Source organism: Myotis davidii, unplaced genomic scaffold (assembly GCF_000327345.1).
Source record: "Myotis davidii unplaced genomic scaffold, ASM32734v1 scaffold187, whole genome shotgun sequence".
Taxonomy (NCBI): Eukaryota; Metazoa; Chordata; class Mammalia; order Chiroptera; family Vespertilionidae; genus Myotis; species Myotis davidii.
Window position 1 is genome coordinate 3,659,205 of NW_006383018.1, and position 12,969 is coordinate 3,672,173.

Here is a 12,969-nt window from a genome sequence, read left to right on the forward strand (position 1 = left end):
AGACGTCCGCTTTTCGGAGGCTCCGGCGATGCTCGCCGAGGCCCCGCCCTGCCTCCCGGAGCCCAGATAACGGGGTCGCTCGGCAGGAGGAGGAAAGGCCGGGAGGAGGGGCGCGCTTCGCTCCGGGACCCCTGTGGGGTGGCTGCGTCGGGACAGCATCCTTCCCGCGCTGTGGATTCATTCCTCTCTGTTTTATTCTCGATGTAGCAGAGTAAGCAGGAAATTCACAGGAGGTCCGCTCGGCTCCGCAACACCAAGTACAAGTCTGCTCCGGCTGCTGAGAAGAAGGTTTCCACTAAAGGAAAAGGGAGAAGACACATTTTTAAATTAAAAAACGTAAGGTGTTTGTGTTTTTGTTTTTCCACTGTCATGGCGTTGTGTGTACTGTGTCCTGCCACTGCCTGCATCCCACCGCGACCTTCCTCCTTCCCCCGGAGCTCCTGGGTGGTGACCGGGGAGTGGCCCACACTTCCCCTCTTTCCAGGAAGCTCGGGTTTTCCTTTTTCCTTTTCCTCTGGGAGGTACACAATAGGCGTCTAGAGGAAGAGGAAACGTGCGCCCGGATGCGTCTTATTGGCTTCTTTATGCAAAGGCTTATGGTATGGCCAAGGACACCAGGAAACCTTTTTTCCTTCTTTAAAGATCTGAGTAAATAATACTGGAACTTATTTATGCATTTGTTATTTTAGCCCCAGAAAAAAAAATGCATTTTACTGACTTAGGATCAGTTTGATGAATACGAATTAAAATTTTGCTAAACCTTTCCCTGTTCTGCTGTAAGAACACAGATTGTTGAAAGACTGGTGGTGGGAGTGGTTGCAAGCACACTTTCAGTGCAGTAAGTTCTCCTTATCTTTGTAAACACAAGGGGACATGGTCAGACGCAATGGGCAATGCCTTGTAGGCAGCTTTTTAAATCCTCAGTGAGACATTTCCTCTTCAGAACAGGAACGAGGGCTGACCAGTAAAGGCGTATTCATTCATAAAACACAAAGGGGCCTCCAGGATATTGTACAAGTTGTGGATTCTTTTCTTACTAAGAGTAGTTGCCTCTAATTCATTTAAGATTTTAATAATTTAATTTTCTAAAAATGAGGCATTTGTCGGTTAGACAAAACAGGTTAATATTCATTTGATTATTTATAGTTGTATCACTTAAACATGTTTTATTCTTACGTATGATAGACTATATTCTCTGCAATTATTTCAGTATCAATTTTTCTAGCAAACTCTTCAAGGATGATACCAAGACATATTTTGGGAGGCCTGCTTTCTCTGTTGTGGCATAAAAGAGTATATTTCAGCTTACGAACAGATTTCAGTGGTGGGTGGATGGTGGCAGATTTATAAGAACTCCCAAGAAAGTTTCTTTTAGCCTTAGTTCAGGCTTGCTAGAAAATGGGTTCTGATAATATCTCAAGTTATAGCTGGTTCATTAGTCAGGTTGAGATGAAAATGTCATCGAGGAAGCACTTTTTCACTTAGTGCTCACCCATTTTTTATTTCATTTCTGTCATGCTCAGGGCATTAGAGGCAATATATTTCTACACCTAAAATGTTAAAATGTAATAAAGCTCTGAAAGGGCTTGTGTTAGCTCTCAGCAGCATAATCGGAAGCTTGTCCTCTAGTTCCCAGCCATTTTTAAGCGAATGATAGAAATAGCAGTGGAAATATTCATATTGCACTTGGCGACAACGTTCAGAAAATCATTTGTCTTTTTGCAGTTTTTGTCACCAAACAACAAATTTAGTATTTCTCAAATTACAGAACTCTCATATATGGTTGGGAAAAAAATGCCTATATACACACATACACAGTATGAATGTGCTAATAATTTTACCTTTTTTTTTCATAGCCCATCAAAGCGCCTGAGTCAGTTTCCACCATAATCACTGCAGAATCAATCTTCTATAAGGTAAACACCTGTAGAGTTACTGGGGACAATTTGGGCCTACTGTATAATGTGCTACTAAAACGTTTGGTGGGTCTGTAGGTCTGTGATTGTGTTTTTTATTCTTCTCTAAGCTGTTTCTCCCAGAGGTAGCTGTTATAAAACATTTCACTCAGAGCTGAGATGGGGGGGAAGTTGCCTATTGAAATATGAGGAGGATCTTGAGAATTTCTTAACATAGATCACGAGAATCATTTTTAAAATATCAATGTATGGTGTGGAGCTATGAGAGTGAGCCATCCTAGACAATGTGATGGCACTGAAGGGTGAGAAGGACAGAGGCAGGATTTAGACTCGTAGAGGATGTCTAATGGGTAGTCAGCACTGGGATTCTAAAATGCCTTTAAGCAGAAGTGGGAGGATAAGGGCAGTGGGGAGTAGCACCTACTGGAAGTCCATGGTGAGACAGAGGGAGTCAAGGATCCTCACCTGAAGATATATATAATTTTTTTAGTGAGAGTAGAATGGGGTCAGGGGAAAAAGAGAAACATCTATGTGAGAAAGACACCAATTGGTTGCTCCCGCACATGCCCCGATCAAGACGGGAATTGAAACTGTAACCCAGGTACGTGCCCTTGATGGAATCAAACCCATGACCCTTCGGTGCAAGGGCCGAAACTCCAACCACTGAGCCCCACTGGCCAGGGCTCTCTGATGTTTCTTCATCTATATTATATAGATTCTATAAAATAGAAATTGTAAATAGAAACTACTCATTTGGTCAAGTGCGATCATGTATATTTAAGCACCTAACTCTCAGTGAATAGGAACAATTATCATCATCACATTTTCAAATGTGTGTGTTATTTTCACAGCTAAACACAGAGTTTACAGATTAAGTCCAGGAGCAACTGACTAAGCTAAGAACTTCATGTACTAATGATTTTTAAGGCATGTGTCGATGGAAAGCACGAGACCTATTATTGCAAGTATCAGTAATTTATTCCTGTGTGCCATGTGTTAGTAACCAGCGGGTAGGGGAATGTGGCCCACATTGACTCTGCCCATCCATAATGATCCAGATGCAACAGTCACCCTCGGGCATACGGATAAAGCGTCCAGGAGAAACTCCTGGTGTCTAAGGTGCTCATGTCACAACTCAGTTACTGGAAATATTTTCTCAGAATCATTTTTGTGGTTTAGGTGCACACCCCAGCAGCTTTATCTGCTGCCAAGGCCCTATTTTGAGGGAAGCAGCAATGAATCACCCTTGCAGGCTGGTTCCTGTACGCACCTAAGGAAGTGCCGAGTGTCATAAATATTTGAATCAGCTATTATGGATGTTCAAATGAGAGATTATTTCCAGTTCAAGACCCAGGGAAGAGGACATAGGGTAGAAGGCAGAGGCAGAGTTATAAGGGTTCTAAACACAAAATATGCACAGGTTAGTTAGTTGGGTATGAAGTAGAGTATGGATAAGACATGAAGCCTTGAATGCCAGAAATACCAGTGACTGTCTTGTGGGAGAATATCACAGAGAATAGGAAGGGAGGAGACAGCTGCCAGTGGGACTGGGGAAAGGTATGGTAAATTGAGGGTAAAACCTACCCTGAAGACCTATTACAATCAGAAGAGCTTCTATCATTTCTTTGGCTTCAGTTTGTAGTATCTCTTTTCCCTAATTGATGGTTGAGGAGGAAGGTATATAGAGCATATTTTCACCAGATAAGCACTGATTTTCAAGCCAGTATAGAAACAGACCGCTGAGCTAGTGTAGGAACCTCAGCTGCAGCTCTGCCTTTAGAGGCTTTCAGCAAGGCACTTAGCAGCACTTCTACAGCTCAATTTTTCTATCCAAAAAAGTAGGGACAGTATTGTTGTGATAGAAAATCAAAGTATTTTTATAAGCACATTTTCTCCAGATGCAAGTTGTGTGTGTGTAAAATTTTTTTCATTCAAAAGTGAAACAGTTTTAGAATTGGCATCAACCATGTACACATCAGTTTATCAGTCCTCTCAGAGCCCTTTTACTGACCACTTTGAAAACTCTTTCTTTTACATTAAGGAAGTTTCCATTCATAGCTCTGGTGCTGTTCTATTTATTTTAAATGTGGGATTATCTTCTATTTCCACCAGGGGGTATATTACCAAATTGGAGATGTTGTTTCTGTGATTGATGAGCAAGATGGAAAATCCTACTATGCTCAGATCCGGGGTTTTATCCAGGACCAGTACTGTGAGAAGAGCGCAGCACTGACGTGGCTCATCCCCACTCTTTCTAGCCCCACGGACCGATTCGATCCTGCATCCTACATCATAGGTGAGTTTGTCAAATGGTACAGGTCCTTGGACCCAGGTAAGTCTCTGTTATTAGGTATAAGAATGCATTAGTCTGCTCAGGCTACCATAACAAAATACCACAGACTGAATGGCTTAAACAACAGAAATTTATTTTCTCATTGTTCTGGAAGCTGGAAGTCCAAGATGAAGGTGCTCTCAGCGTTAGTTGCTGGTGGAGCTCTCTTCCTGGCTTGTGGACTGTCACCTTCTTGTTGAACACAGTCCTTCTTCAGTCTCTTCTTATAAGAACATCGATCCTGGTGGGTTAGGGTTCCACCCTCATGACCTCATTTAACCTTAATAACCTCCCTAATCCCTGTCTCCAAATGCCATCATTTGAGGGTTAGGGCTTCAACATATGAATTAGGGAGGGGTACAATTCAGTCCATAACAAAGAAGCATAAGTACCATTAAGTACACATAGAGAGCTTTATAAAAAACAGAAACATTTTATACAGCTGGGCTTTGAGTGCTGCCAGTTGTTTAGAGTTAGGCCTGTATGCACCTACTAAAAAGTAATGTGGATAAAATTTTTTTAAGTGACCCAAGATTAAACTATTAAAAGAATTTATTGCTCAGGAACTAGGTTATTTAAGTTACTTATAAAAATCTAAAAATAATTTCTTAAGGAACTATCACAGTTATTTCTAGAATCTTACATAGTCTCAATATGCATCCTTCTTCATGTCACACATAATCATTCTAGACCAGCCATGGGCAAACTACGGCCCGCAGGCCGGATCTGGCCCGTTTGAAATGAATAAAACTAAAAAAAAAAAAAGACTGTATCCTTTTATGTAATGATGTTTACTTTGAATTTATATTAGTTCACACAAACACTCCATCCATCCTTTTGTTCCGGCCCTCCGGTCCAGTTTAAGAACCCATTGTGGCCCTCGTGTCGAAAAGTTTGCCCACCCCTGTTCTAGACCAAGCATGTCAAACTCAAAGGCGAGGGTCAAGGTGGAGAGATGTGGGTTGGTGTGCAGAAGAGGGTCTGGCCTGCGGGACAGGTCCAGGAGTCCTTAGCGTAGAGATGGTCTGAAAGGCCACAGACCAGATGGAATCATCCAGGGAGTGAGATAAAGAGATTTATAAATAATAATGTATAACGATATTATAAAAATTGAGTTATGAAATTTTTATTAAAACATTTCTTACATCCCATTATATTGTCTGGGCCGCAAGTTTGACATGCTTGTTCTAGACCTTTTATAACATATCATTGTCGATCTTTGAAATGGCAGCCACTGTACTCTGACTAATTTCAGTGCTGCCAAAAGAAATGGTACATTTGTAATACTCTTTGTAATACTTTAAGCAATAAATAATTTTTAAAAAATTTAAAAAATAATAAAAAAAAGAAATGGTACAAATAATTCTTTATGTAGACTCACAAGAAGTTACTGAGTAATTCAATTTTGAAAGTATTCAGAGTTCTGTAACTCTGAACTTTGTAACCTTTCTGTAGTGGGCATGGGTTACTTTTGCACTGAGGAGAAAACACAACATTTTTTAGGGAGAACTCAGGGACAAATAACATTTCATTGTTATTGTCTCCTGCATGTCAAGTTTGATACATGACCAGTTTTCTGCTTATCTTATATAATAAAAACCTACTATGCTAAGTGTCCGGTCAGCTGGTCAACCATTCAACCAATCAAAGCGTAATCTATAATGATATAAGTGTAATATGCTAATTAGACTGGACATCCTTCCAAAGGACCTTCCGGACAAAGCTGGGCTGCGAGAGAAGCCCGGGTCCTGGGTGGCTGCTGGCAGCCAGAGGGAAGCTCAGGTCCTGGGTGCCAGAGGGATAGCAAGTGCCACCAGCCTGGGGAAAGGACTACTCTTGCACAAATTTCGTGCATCAGGCCTCTAGTATGCTAATAATATGCTGAGGCTGCTCAACCACTTGCTATGATGGGCACTGACCACCAGGGGGACGGGCTGCTGGTATCCCGCTGATCGGGACTGAGCTAGACGGGCCGGACACACCCTGGAGCCCTCCTGCAGTCCCTTTCCGGCTGGCCAACCTCCAGTCTTCCTCCTCGGCCCCAATAGTGCACCTGTTGTGTCCCTCACCCTGGACTGCGCCCTCTCGCAATCCAGGATCCCTCGGGGATGTCGGAGAGCCTGTTTTGGCAGGATGACCAGTTGCTATGACACCCACACCACCAGGGGGTAAATGCTCAACGCAGGAGCTGCCCCCTGGTGGTCAGTGCACTCCCACAGGGGAGCACCACTCAGCCAGAAGCTGGGCTCACAGCTGGCGAGCACAGTGGTGGTGGCGGCGGGAGCCTCTCCTGTCTCCATGGCAGCGCTAAGGATGCCCCACTGATGAACATCCCCATGGGGAGCGAGCCTAAGCCATCAGTCAGACATTCCCTGAGGCTGGGCTGAGGGACCCCTGCCCCCCTACTCTCCCCCCCGCGAGTGCATGAATTTCGGGCCTCTACCTGATTGATTGGATAGGATTGTCAGCAGAGGCAGTGATATGACAGAATTTCCTCCTGCTCCCCTCCCACCTCCCCTTCCTCTTCCTCAGATGCCAGAGCACAACCTCGGGGGCCAGACTGTCTGGGTTCGTAGCTGTGTGATGTTGGGCAAGTTCCTTAATCCTTGTCTCAGTTTCCTCATCTGTAAAATGGAAACAATAATAGTGCCTACCACAGAGGGCTTTGCGAGGATTCAATGTATTGATATGTGTCAGTACTAAGAACAGTGCAGGCATATATAATAAACACTGTGTAAGGCTAAATATTATTTTTTTAACACATTGTTTGTGGGTAGTTTTTATCGCGCGCTAACAGGTGGCGCGGACCATTTTTGCTAATTTTTTGCGCAAATGGCAATGTTCAGTAAAATTACGATAACTTTAGTTTAGGTATTTATACGTTACCTGCATTCTACCGCTAGTCTATAAAAAACGTATTAATACGTGTCCCGCGCTCTACTACACTGGTAGAACGTATAAATACGTTTCCCGCATACAATGTGTTAAGATTCCTTTCTATATTGAGTCACTATTTTGGGGAGAATGCTATATTCCTTAAGCAGTTAAAATAGAAAAAATGATGAGTAACTTCATAGTAATATATGTTCCAAGGACTAACGTCAGGTACGACCAGACTGGTCTCTCCTAGTGTCTAGGTATTTTAACATTTTATGATAATGATATCCATGTTCAAAATGTGTTTAACCTTTCCATTGGCGCCTTTAGGACCAGAGGAGGATCTTCCCAGGAAGATGGAATACTTGGAGTTTGTTTGTCATGCACCCTCTGAATATTTCAAGTCACTTTCATCACCATTTCCCACAATTCCCACCAGACCAGAAAAGGGCTATATATGGACTCATGTTGGACCTACTCCTGCAATAACTATTAAGGAAACAGTTGCCAACCATTTGTAGTTTAAAAAGCCAAACTGGATTTCCAGTTATCATCTATTCATATTACTACCAGTTTATCTGTCACAAAGTTACACAGACTTCTATATAGGAAATGCCATGGCAGACTGCTCGCTGCTTTAACCTGAAGGAAAGTGATCGGTGGATAATTTTATTAGCTCAGGCCATTCAAATTTGCATCTAATTCTTCTGTAGCAAAGAGGGATTCAGAATCATTTTGTTGATCTTAATATCAGTTATCAGTCAAAACAAGCCTTTCAATCAAACCATAAGATTTTATAGTGCAGACAGTTAACTTCACTAAAAGCACACAGGAAACACTGGCAGTTGAGGTACCCCACTTGGTCGTTTGTTGACCATTAGAACAGCCATTAGTCATAAAAATGATTAATAGGTCAACTATAATTGAAAAATTTTAAATTTTTTGTAATTAAAAATAAAGGTTTAATAGATGGTTAGCATTGATATCTAAAGAAGTCTATTCCAAAGTTAAACCACCTGCTATAAACTCATAATAATGGGCTTAAAGTAATACATTGGATTTAGAAGGCCTGTTGTTTGTGACATTTCCCAGAATTCAGGTACAGGTTTACTTCAAGTGCAAGTCAGTGAAGTCAGGATGCGACAGTGTGAAAATGGGAGGAAGTGGAGATTGTGCACACTTGCCTCCTCTTCTGACTTAGCATTTTTTAACCCAGAAGAATTTGTCAGGACCTAATTTAATCAGAATGATTTTGAACTGTAGCACTTTTAACTGTTACCCTTTTTACCCAGGTTTGTGTGTTAGAAAGAAGCAGCTGGAGATAGTTTTATGTCCATAGTTAGCTCTCTGTAGTTACCTTTCTGTTCACAAAAATTATAGTAAAATTGATTGTAAATACCATTGTAAATAACGATCTAAATGCTAATGTTCAATGTATTTTAAATGTATTAAAATGTATTTTAAAAAACACATTTTAATACAATGTATTTTTCACTATGTATTTTCCACAATGTATTAAAATGTATTTTTGCAATGTATTTACTTTTGGTTTATTTCATTTAAACAATTAAATAGGGTTTTCTATCAAAAATGGTATACACAGAAAACAGCAGTGTTATAGTATTCATAAGTTGGAGAGACAGCTTCCTCATCAATATATAATAGATTTTAAGAAAATCAAAGTGGCTGACTGATAAAATGAACACTTAATGCAAGATATTTATTAAAATCAGGAAATATTTTAAAACCAGAGTATACACTGACTTTATAAGTATATAAATACTTGTAGTATCATTTATTTTATTTTTTTGTTGCAGCATCTTTTAAAATAGGTTGAATTTTTACTTTCTTCCTCAACGAACACCGATGGCTCCCATTGCTTACAGGGTAGATTCATACCTATTTTCCTGTTGTCAGAGGCCTGCCCCAGTCTAGTCCCAACCTGGTCTCCCCCTTCTTACCACCACTGAAATGTTCCCTGGACACTCTCCTCATTCTCCTGACTCTGAGTTCTTGTTCATACTGTTTTCTCCAACTCCACCACACAACAAGGGCTTTTCTTCTTTTCTCCCCCATATCCCGAATCAATTCATGGTTTTTATTGCATCTATAAAATAGCACAAACAAGTCCGAAGAACCATGCAGCATCTTGCAGTTTAGATCCTATCCAAACTGAGCTCGTTAAGGAGCTCATAAGGAGCTCTGCTGAACTGTTCCTTTTTTCAGGAACACGGATACCATGCAAAATTCTGATGGGCCCTCAACTCTGTCTCTCCATGGGACCTTCCTCCCATGGCTCCTTTAAATCAATCTCTGTTTTATTCTGTTATATTGCATTTAAATTTCTACTTCTGTTGGCCCCACCCCCACCCGTTTCCTGGGGGCAGAGATGGTGTGTTTTATTTACTCAGCTCTGCAACTCCCCCAGCACCTAATCCAGTTCCTGGCTTATGGGAGGAGCTGAGTGTAGAGTTCACATTTGATGTTCTTAAGATGGCTATTGATACTTTACTTAATACCAGTTCATCGTAACTTTGGCTTAAACTTCAAATTCTCTTGTGAACAGCCACCTCAAGTGGAATTTCAAATTGTTATACTCTACATTAGTATTAGATTGTTTTAATATTGTTTTAACAGGAGGTTTTAAAATGATCTTTAATGCTCTTACACAAATAAATCTTAACGTGAGTAGCTGAAAAGATTATCCCAAACCATTCAGGTTCTTGGCTTTGAAAGGCTTTCCAGGACTGTTTTCCATAGAGAAGTCTGAAACACAGTTGCATCTCAGCCATAAGAAAGTGGAAGCATAAGGGCACTGGGATAAAAATACATATAGTTGTTTTACATGTGTGTGTACATAGATACATAGACATGTTGCACATACTCAGAATGATGTTCTCTCATGGACCAGAAAAGAGGGGCATTTTGTGGATTTTGTTTTGCCACCCTGGGCATATTTTAGGAACTGTTTTTACTTCATACCGAATGTGTGAACCATACCTTTTGTAGGAAGGTGTATCTCCTACACCCCAAAAATATAAACCAAGAGGTCAGCTCCAGGGAGAAATAAGGAATGCCTAAGCTATTGTGCCTCTGTGTGTGTTTTCTCTGTACTTTTCAGTATTTTCCAACTTTCCTGTAATGAGCATATACACACAGACACATTTGTTTGCAGGCTGCCCAACTGGTGTGAGACCACCAGTTTTTATTCCATAAGTACATTCTTAGAACATTTAATAAATAGTAGCTCTTAAACTCTTGTAAGGGAGATCAACAGCATGCTGAGGAAATAAACTCAGGTGTTTACTTTGATAGATTCACTTAGTCATTCTAGGAAATAACTCAGATGTGACATTTTTCGGCTTCATCAGCCCTGGGCCAGGCAAGGTTTAGCTCTGTGATGAAGGGCACCTGCCTCATACAAGTTAGAGGCTTGGCAAGCATGAGAGGTTGGTGCAGGTTCAAGTTTGTCCTTTCTCTCTCCCACTTCAAGTCTATCTTCCCTTCCAGACTGCCTGCCCTGCTGATTTTAGGCCTGTTGCCCAGATGCAGAAGCAAAAGCCTTACACAGACTCTTCCACAGGCTCCCACAATTGTGTCAGGTAACACCTCTCTCACAGCTCCTTTATTCTCTATCAGCAGTTCTCAAACCTGTGGGTCGCAACCCCTTTGGGGGTCGAACGACCCTTTCACAGGGGTCGCCTAAGACCATCCTGCATATCAGATATTTACATTACGATTCATAACAGCAGCAACATTACAGTTATGAAGTACCAACGAAAATAATTTTATGGTTGGGTCACAACATGAGGAACTGTATTTAAAGGGCCAGAAGGTTGAGAACCACTATATCATTGCTAGTGTTCTGTTTCTCTGATCAAGTCCTGATGCTGAAATGCTGATAAGTCGCTGCTGTTTTTCATTATAAGCTATGTAGAATTATTTGGCCTTAAAAAAAAACTATATGTATTACTTTGATATATAATTATGTATATGTATTACTTTGATATGTTTTTTACAATGAAAAGTAATGAAGGAAACCATTTAGACTAGAGAAAGATGAACAGATTATTGGATGATAAAATTAATTTCTGTCACAAAATGTGTATACAAAATTAAAAACCAAACAACTTTTTTTTTTTTCTGTTAAAGAAATGAAATCATTAACTCATATTTCTTATTCAACATGACAGACTGGCATGTAATTACTCAACTACAAGCCAGAAAACTACAATCATAGCCTCAACTTTTGTAACATCACTATTTCCAATTACTTTAACTTTTATGTTAGAAGCTGGGTAGAAGGGAGGAGGTTTATAACAAAAACATCTATATGCCTTGCCCTGGCCAGATGGCTCAGTTAGTTGGACTGTGGACCTTACACCGAAAGGTTGTGGGTTTGCTTCCTGGTCAGGGCACATACCTAGGCTGTGGGTTCAAAACCCGGTCGGGGCCAATACAAAAGGCAACCAACTGATGTTTCTCACATCAATGTTTCTCTTTCCGTTCCTCTCTCTGAAATCAATTAAAACACATCTTCAGGCAAGGATTTAAAAAATATATAACAAAAAACCCCACCCCACCTATATACCTAAAATACTTCTCCCCATGGATCTGGAAAGTGTGAGTAAAAAAGAAACAGTAACTTCAGAATGAAGGATGAAGGTGCTGCTGTAAAAATATAATTTTTTTAAAAACACAGATCTTTCAACCTAGAAACCCTCTCCACAAGGGTAACAGCAGAAGAAAACACTGTTTTATCCACTGAGCATTAAATCGGAGTGATGCTTCCCGCAGGCACTTGGCCAAGAGGTTGATTGCAAAGACAGCTCTCAACCCTTTCCAGAGCCAAACAGATGTGACCCATTGCACATAAGTTCTCAAGATAAACAATAGCTAGTTATTAACTAAGAACTGGACAGCACCAATAGTTACACACAGTTCTTCCTAACACAACCTGGTAACGGGTGAGCACCTACATGAGCTAATCATCCAGAGGGTGGGGGGACAAACTCTCTCTATGACAGAAAGTACTGTTACAACCTGGAGCTAGCCTCCTGTGTCCCACAGACGCGGGAGCGGTGCCACCTCCCGATGCTCGTATTGCAAAGAGATGGCTCCCAGGTCGTGGAGAGGACATTCCTGTTTTTACATAAAGCTGACAGGGCTTATTTAGTTTCTAAAAAGATACATGTCAACGAGACTGAGAAAATACTTGTATTTATAAGTTTTCTAAGGTAGATATTCTGGCAAGAAGAGCGGGGGAGTAAATCTCTTCCCTTATTTATTTTTCACATGCATGGTTAGTGTTTCATTCTTTGAAGAATGGTTCTGAAACATTACACTAAGTCCGACTGAAAGGTAAAGTTTAAAATAGTTTTTATAAAGATATGTTGTAACATATGTAATGACATTGTTCACGCTACAAAATCTTTTTTTTTTTTGGTACTGCAGTACTTTAATGTCTTCATACATGAAAAACTAAGCTTGTCTTGAGTTTTAAAAAGTTAACAGCACCAATGGTTATGGAAGGAAAACAAGTCTAGTATTTTTAGTACATCTGGTTCTTACCCATGCATGAAATCAGAGCACATGCACAGGATAACAGACCCCAAGAGTGGTTAAAACTATGAGCTACCATGCACTGAAAATATCGTATTTTGGATACATTCATATACTAAAAAATGTAGCCATGCCAAAAGAATTAGACAATTAATGCTTGTTAAAGCCAGTTCTCATAAATTCTGTTTAAAATCATCCTTTTTAACATCTCCAAAAATGTTGCATTTATTATTTTACATTAACAATATAGAAGTTAGAATAATCAAGTTGTCTCATGGACTG

At 40.5% G+C, this 12,969-nt stretch overlaps 1 protein-coding gene across 1 annotated transcript in view; it reads left to right on the forward strand.

Moving 5' to 3' along the window:
• GATAD1 (GATA zinc finger domain containing 1) overlaps positions 1-7,689 on the forward strand; it is a 20,984-nt gene extending 13,295 nt beyond the window's left edge. The window contains exons 3-6 of the mRNA XM_006779262.2: positions 208-336; positions 1,857-1,916; positions 4,029-4,212; positions 7,456-7,689. Of these exons, the coding sequence (XP_006779325.1) occupies positions 208-336; positions 1,857-1,916; positions 4,029-4,212; positions 7,456-7,646 (564 nt within the window). The 3' untranslated portion in view covers positions 7,647-7,689. The remainder of the gene's footprint in view (positions 1-207; positions 337-1,856; positions 1,917-4,028; positions 4,213-7,455) is intronic.
• Positions 7,690-12,969: the final 5,280 nt, after the last annotated feature.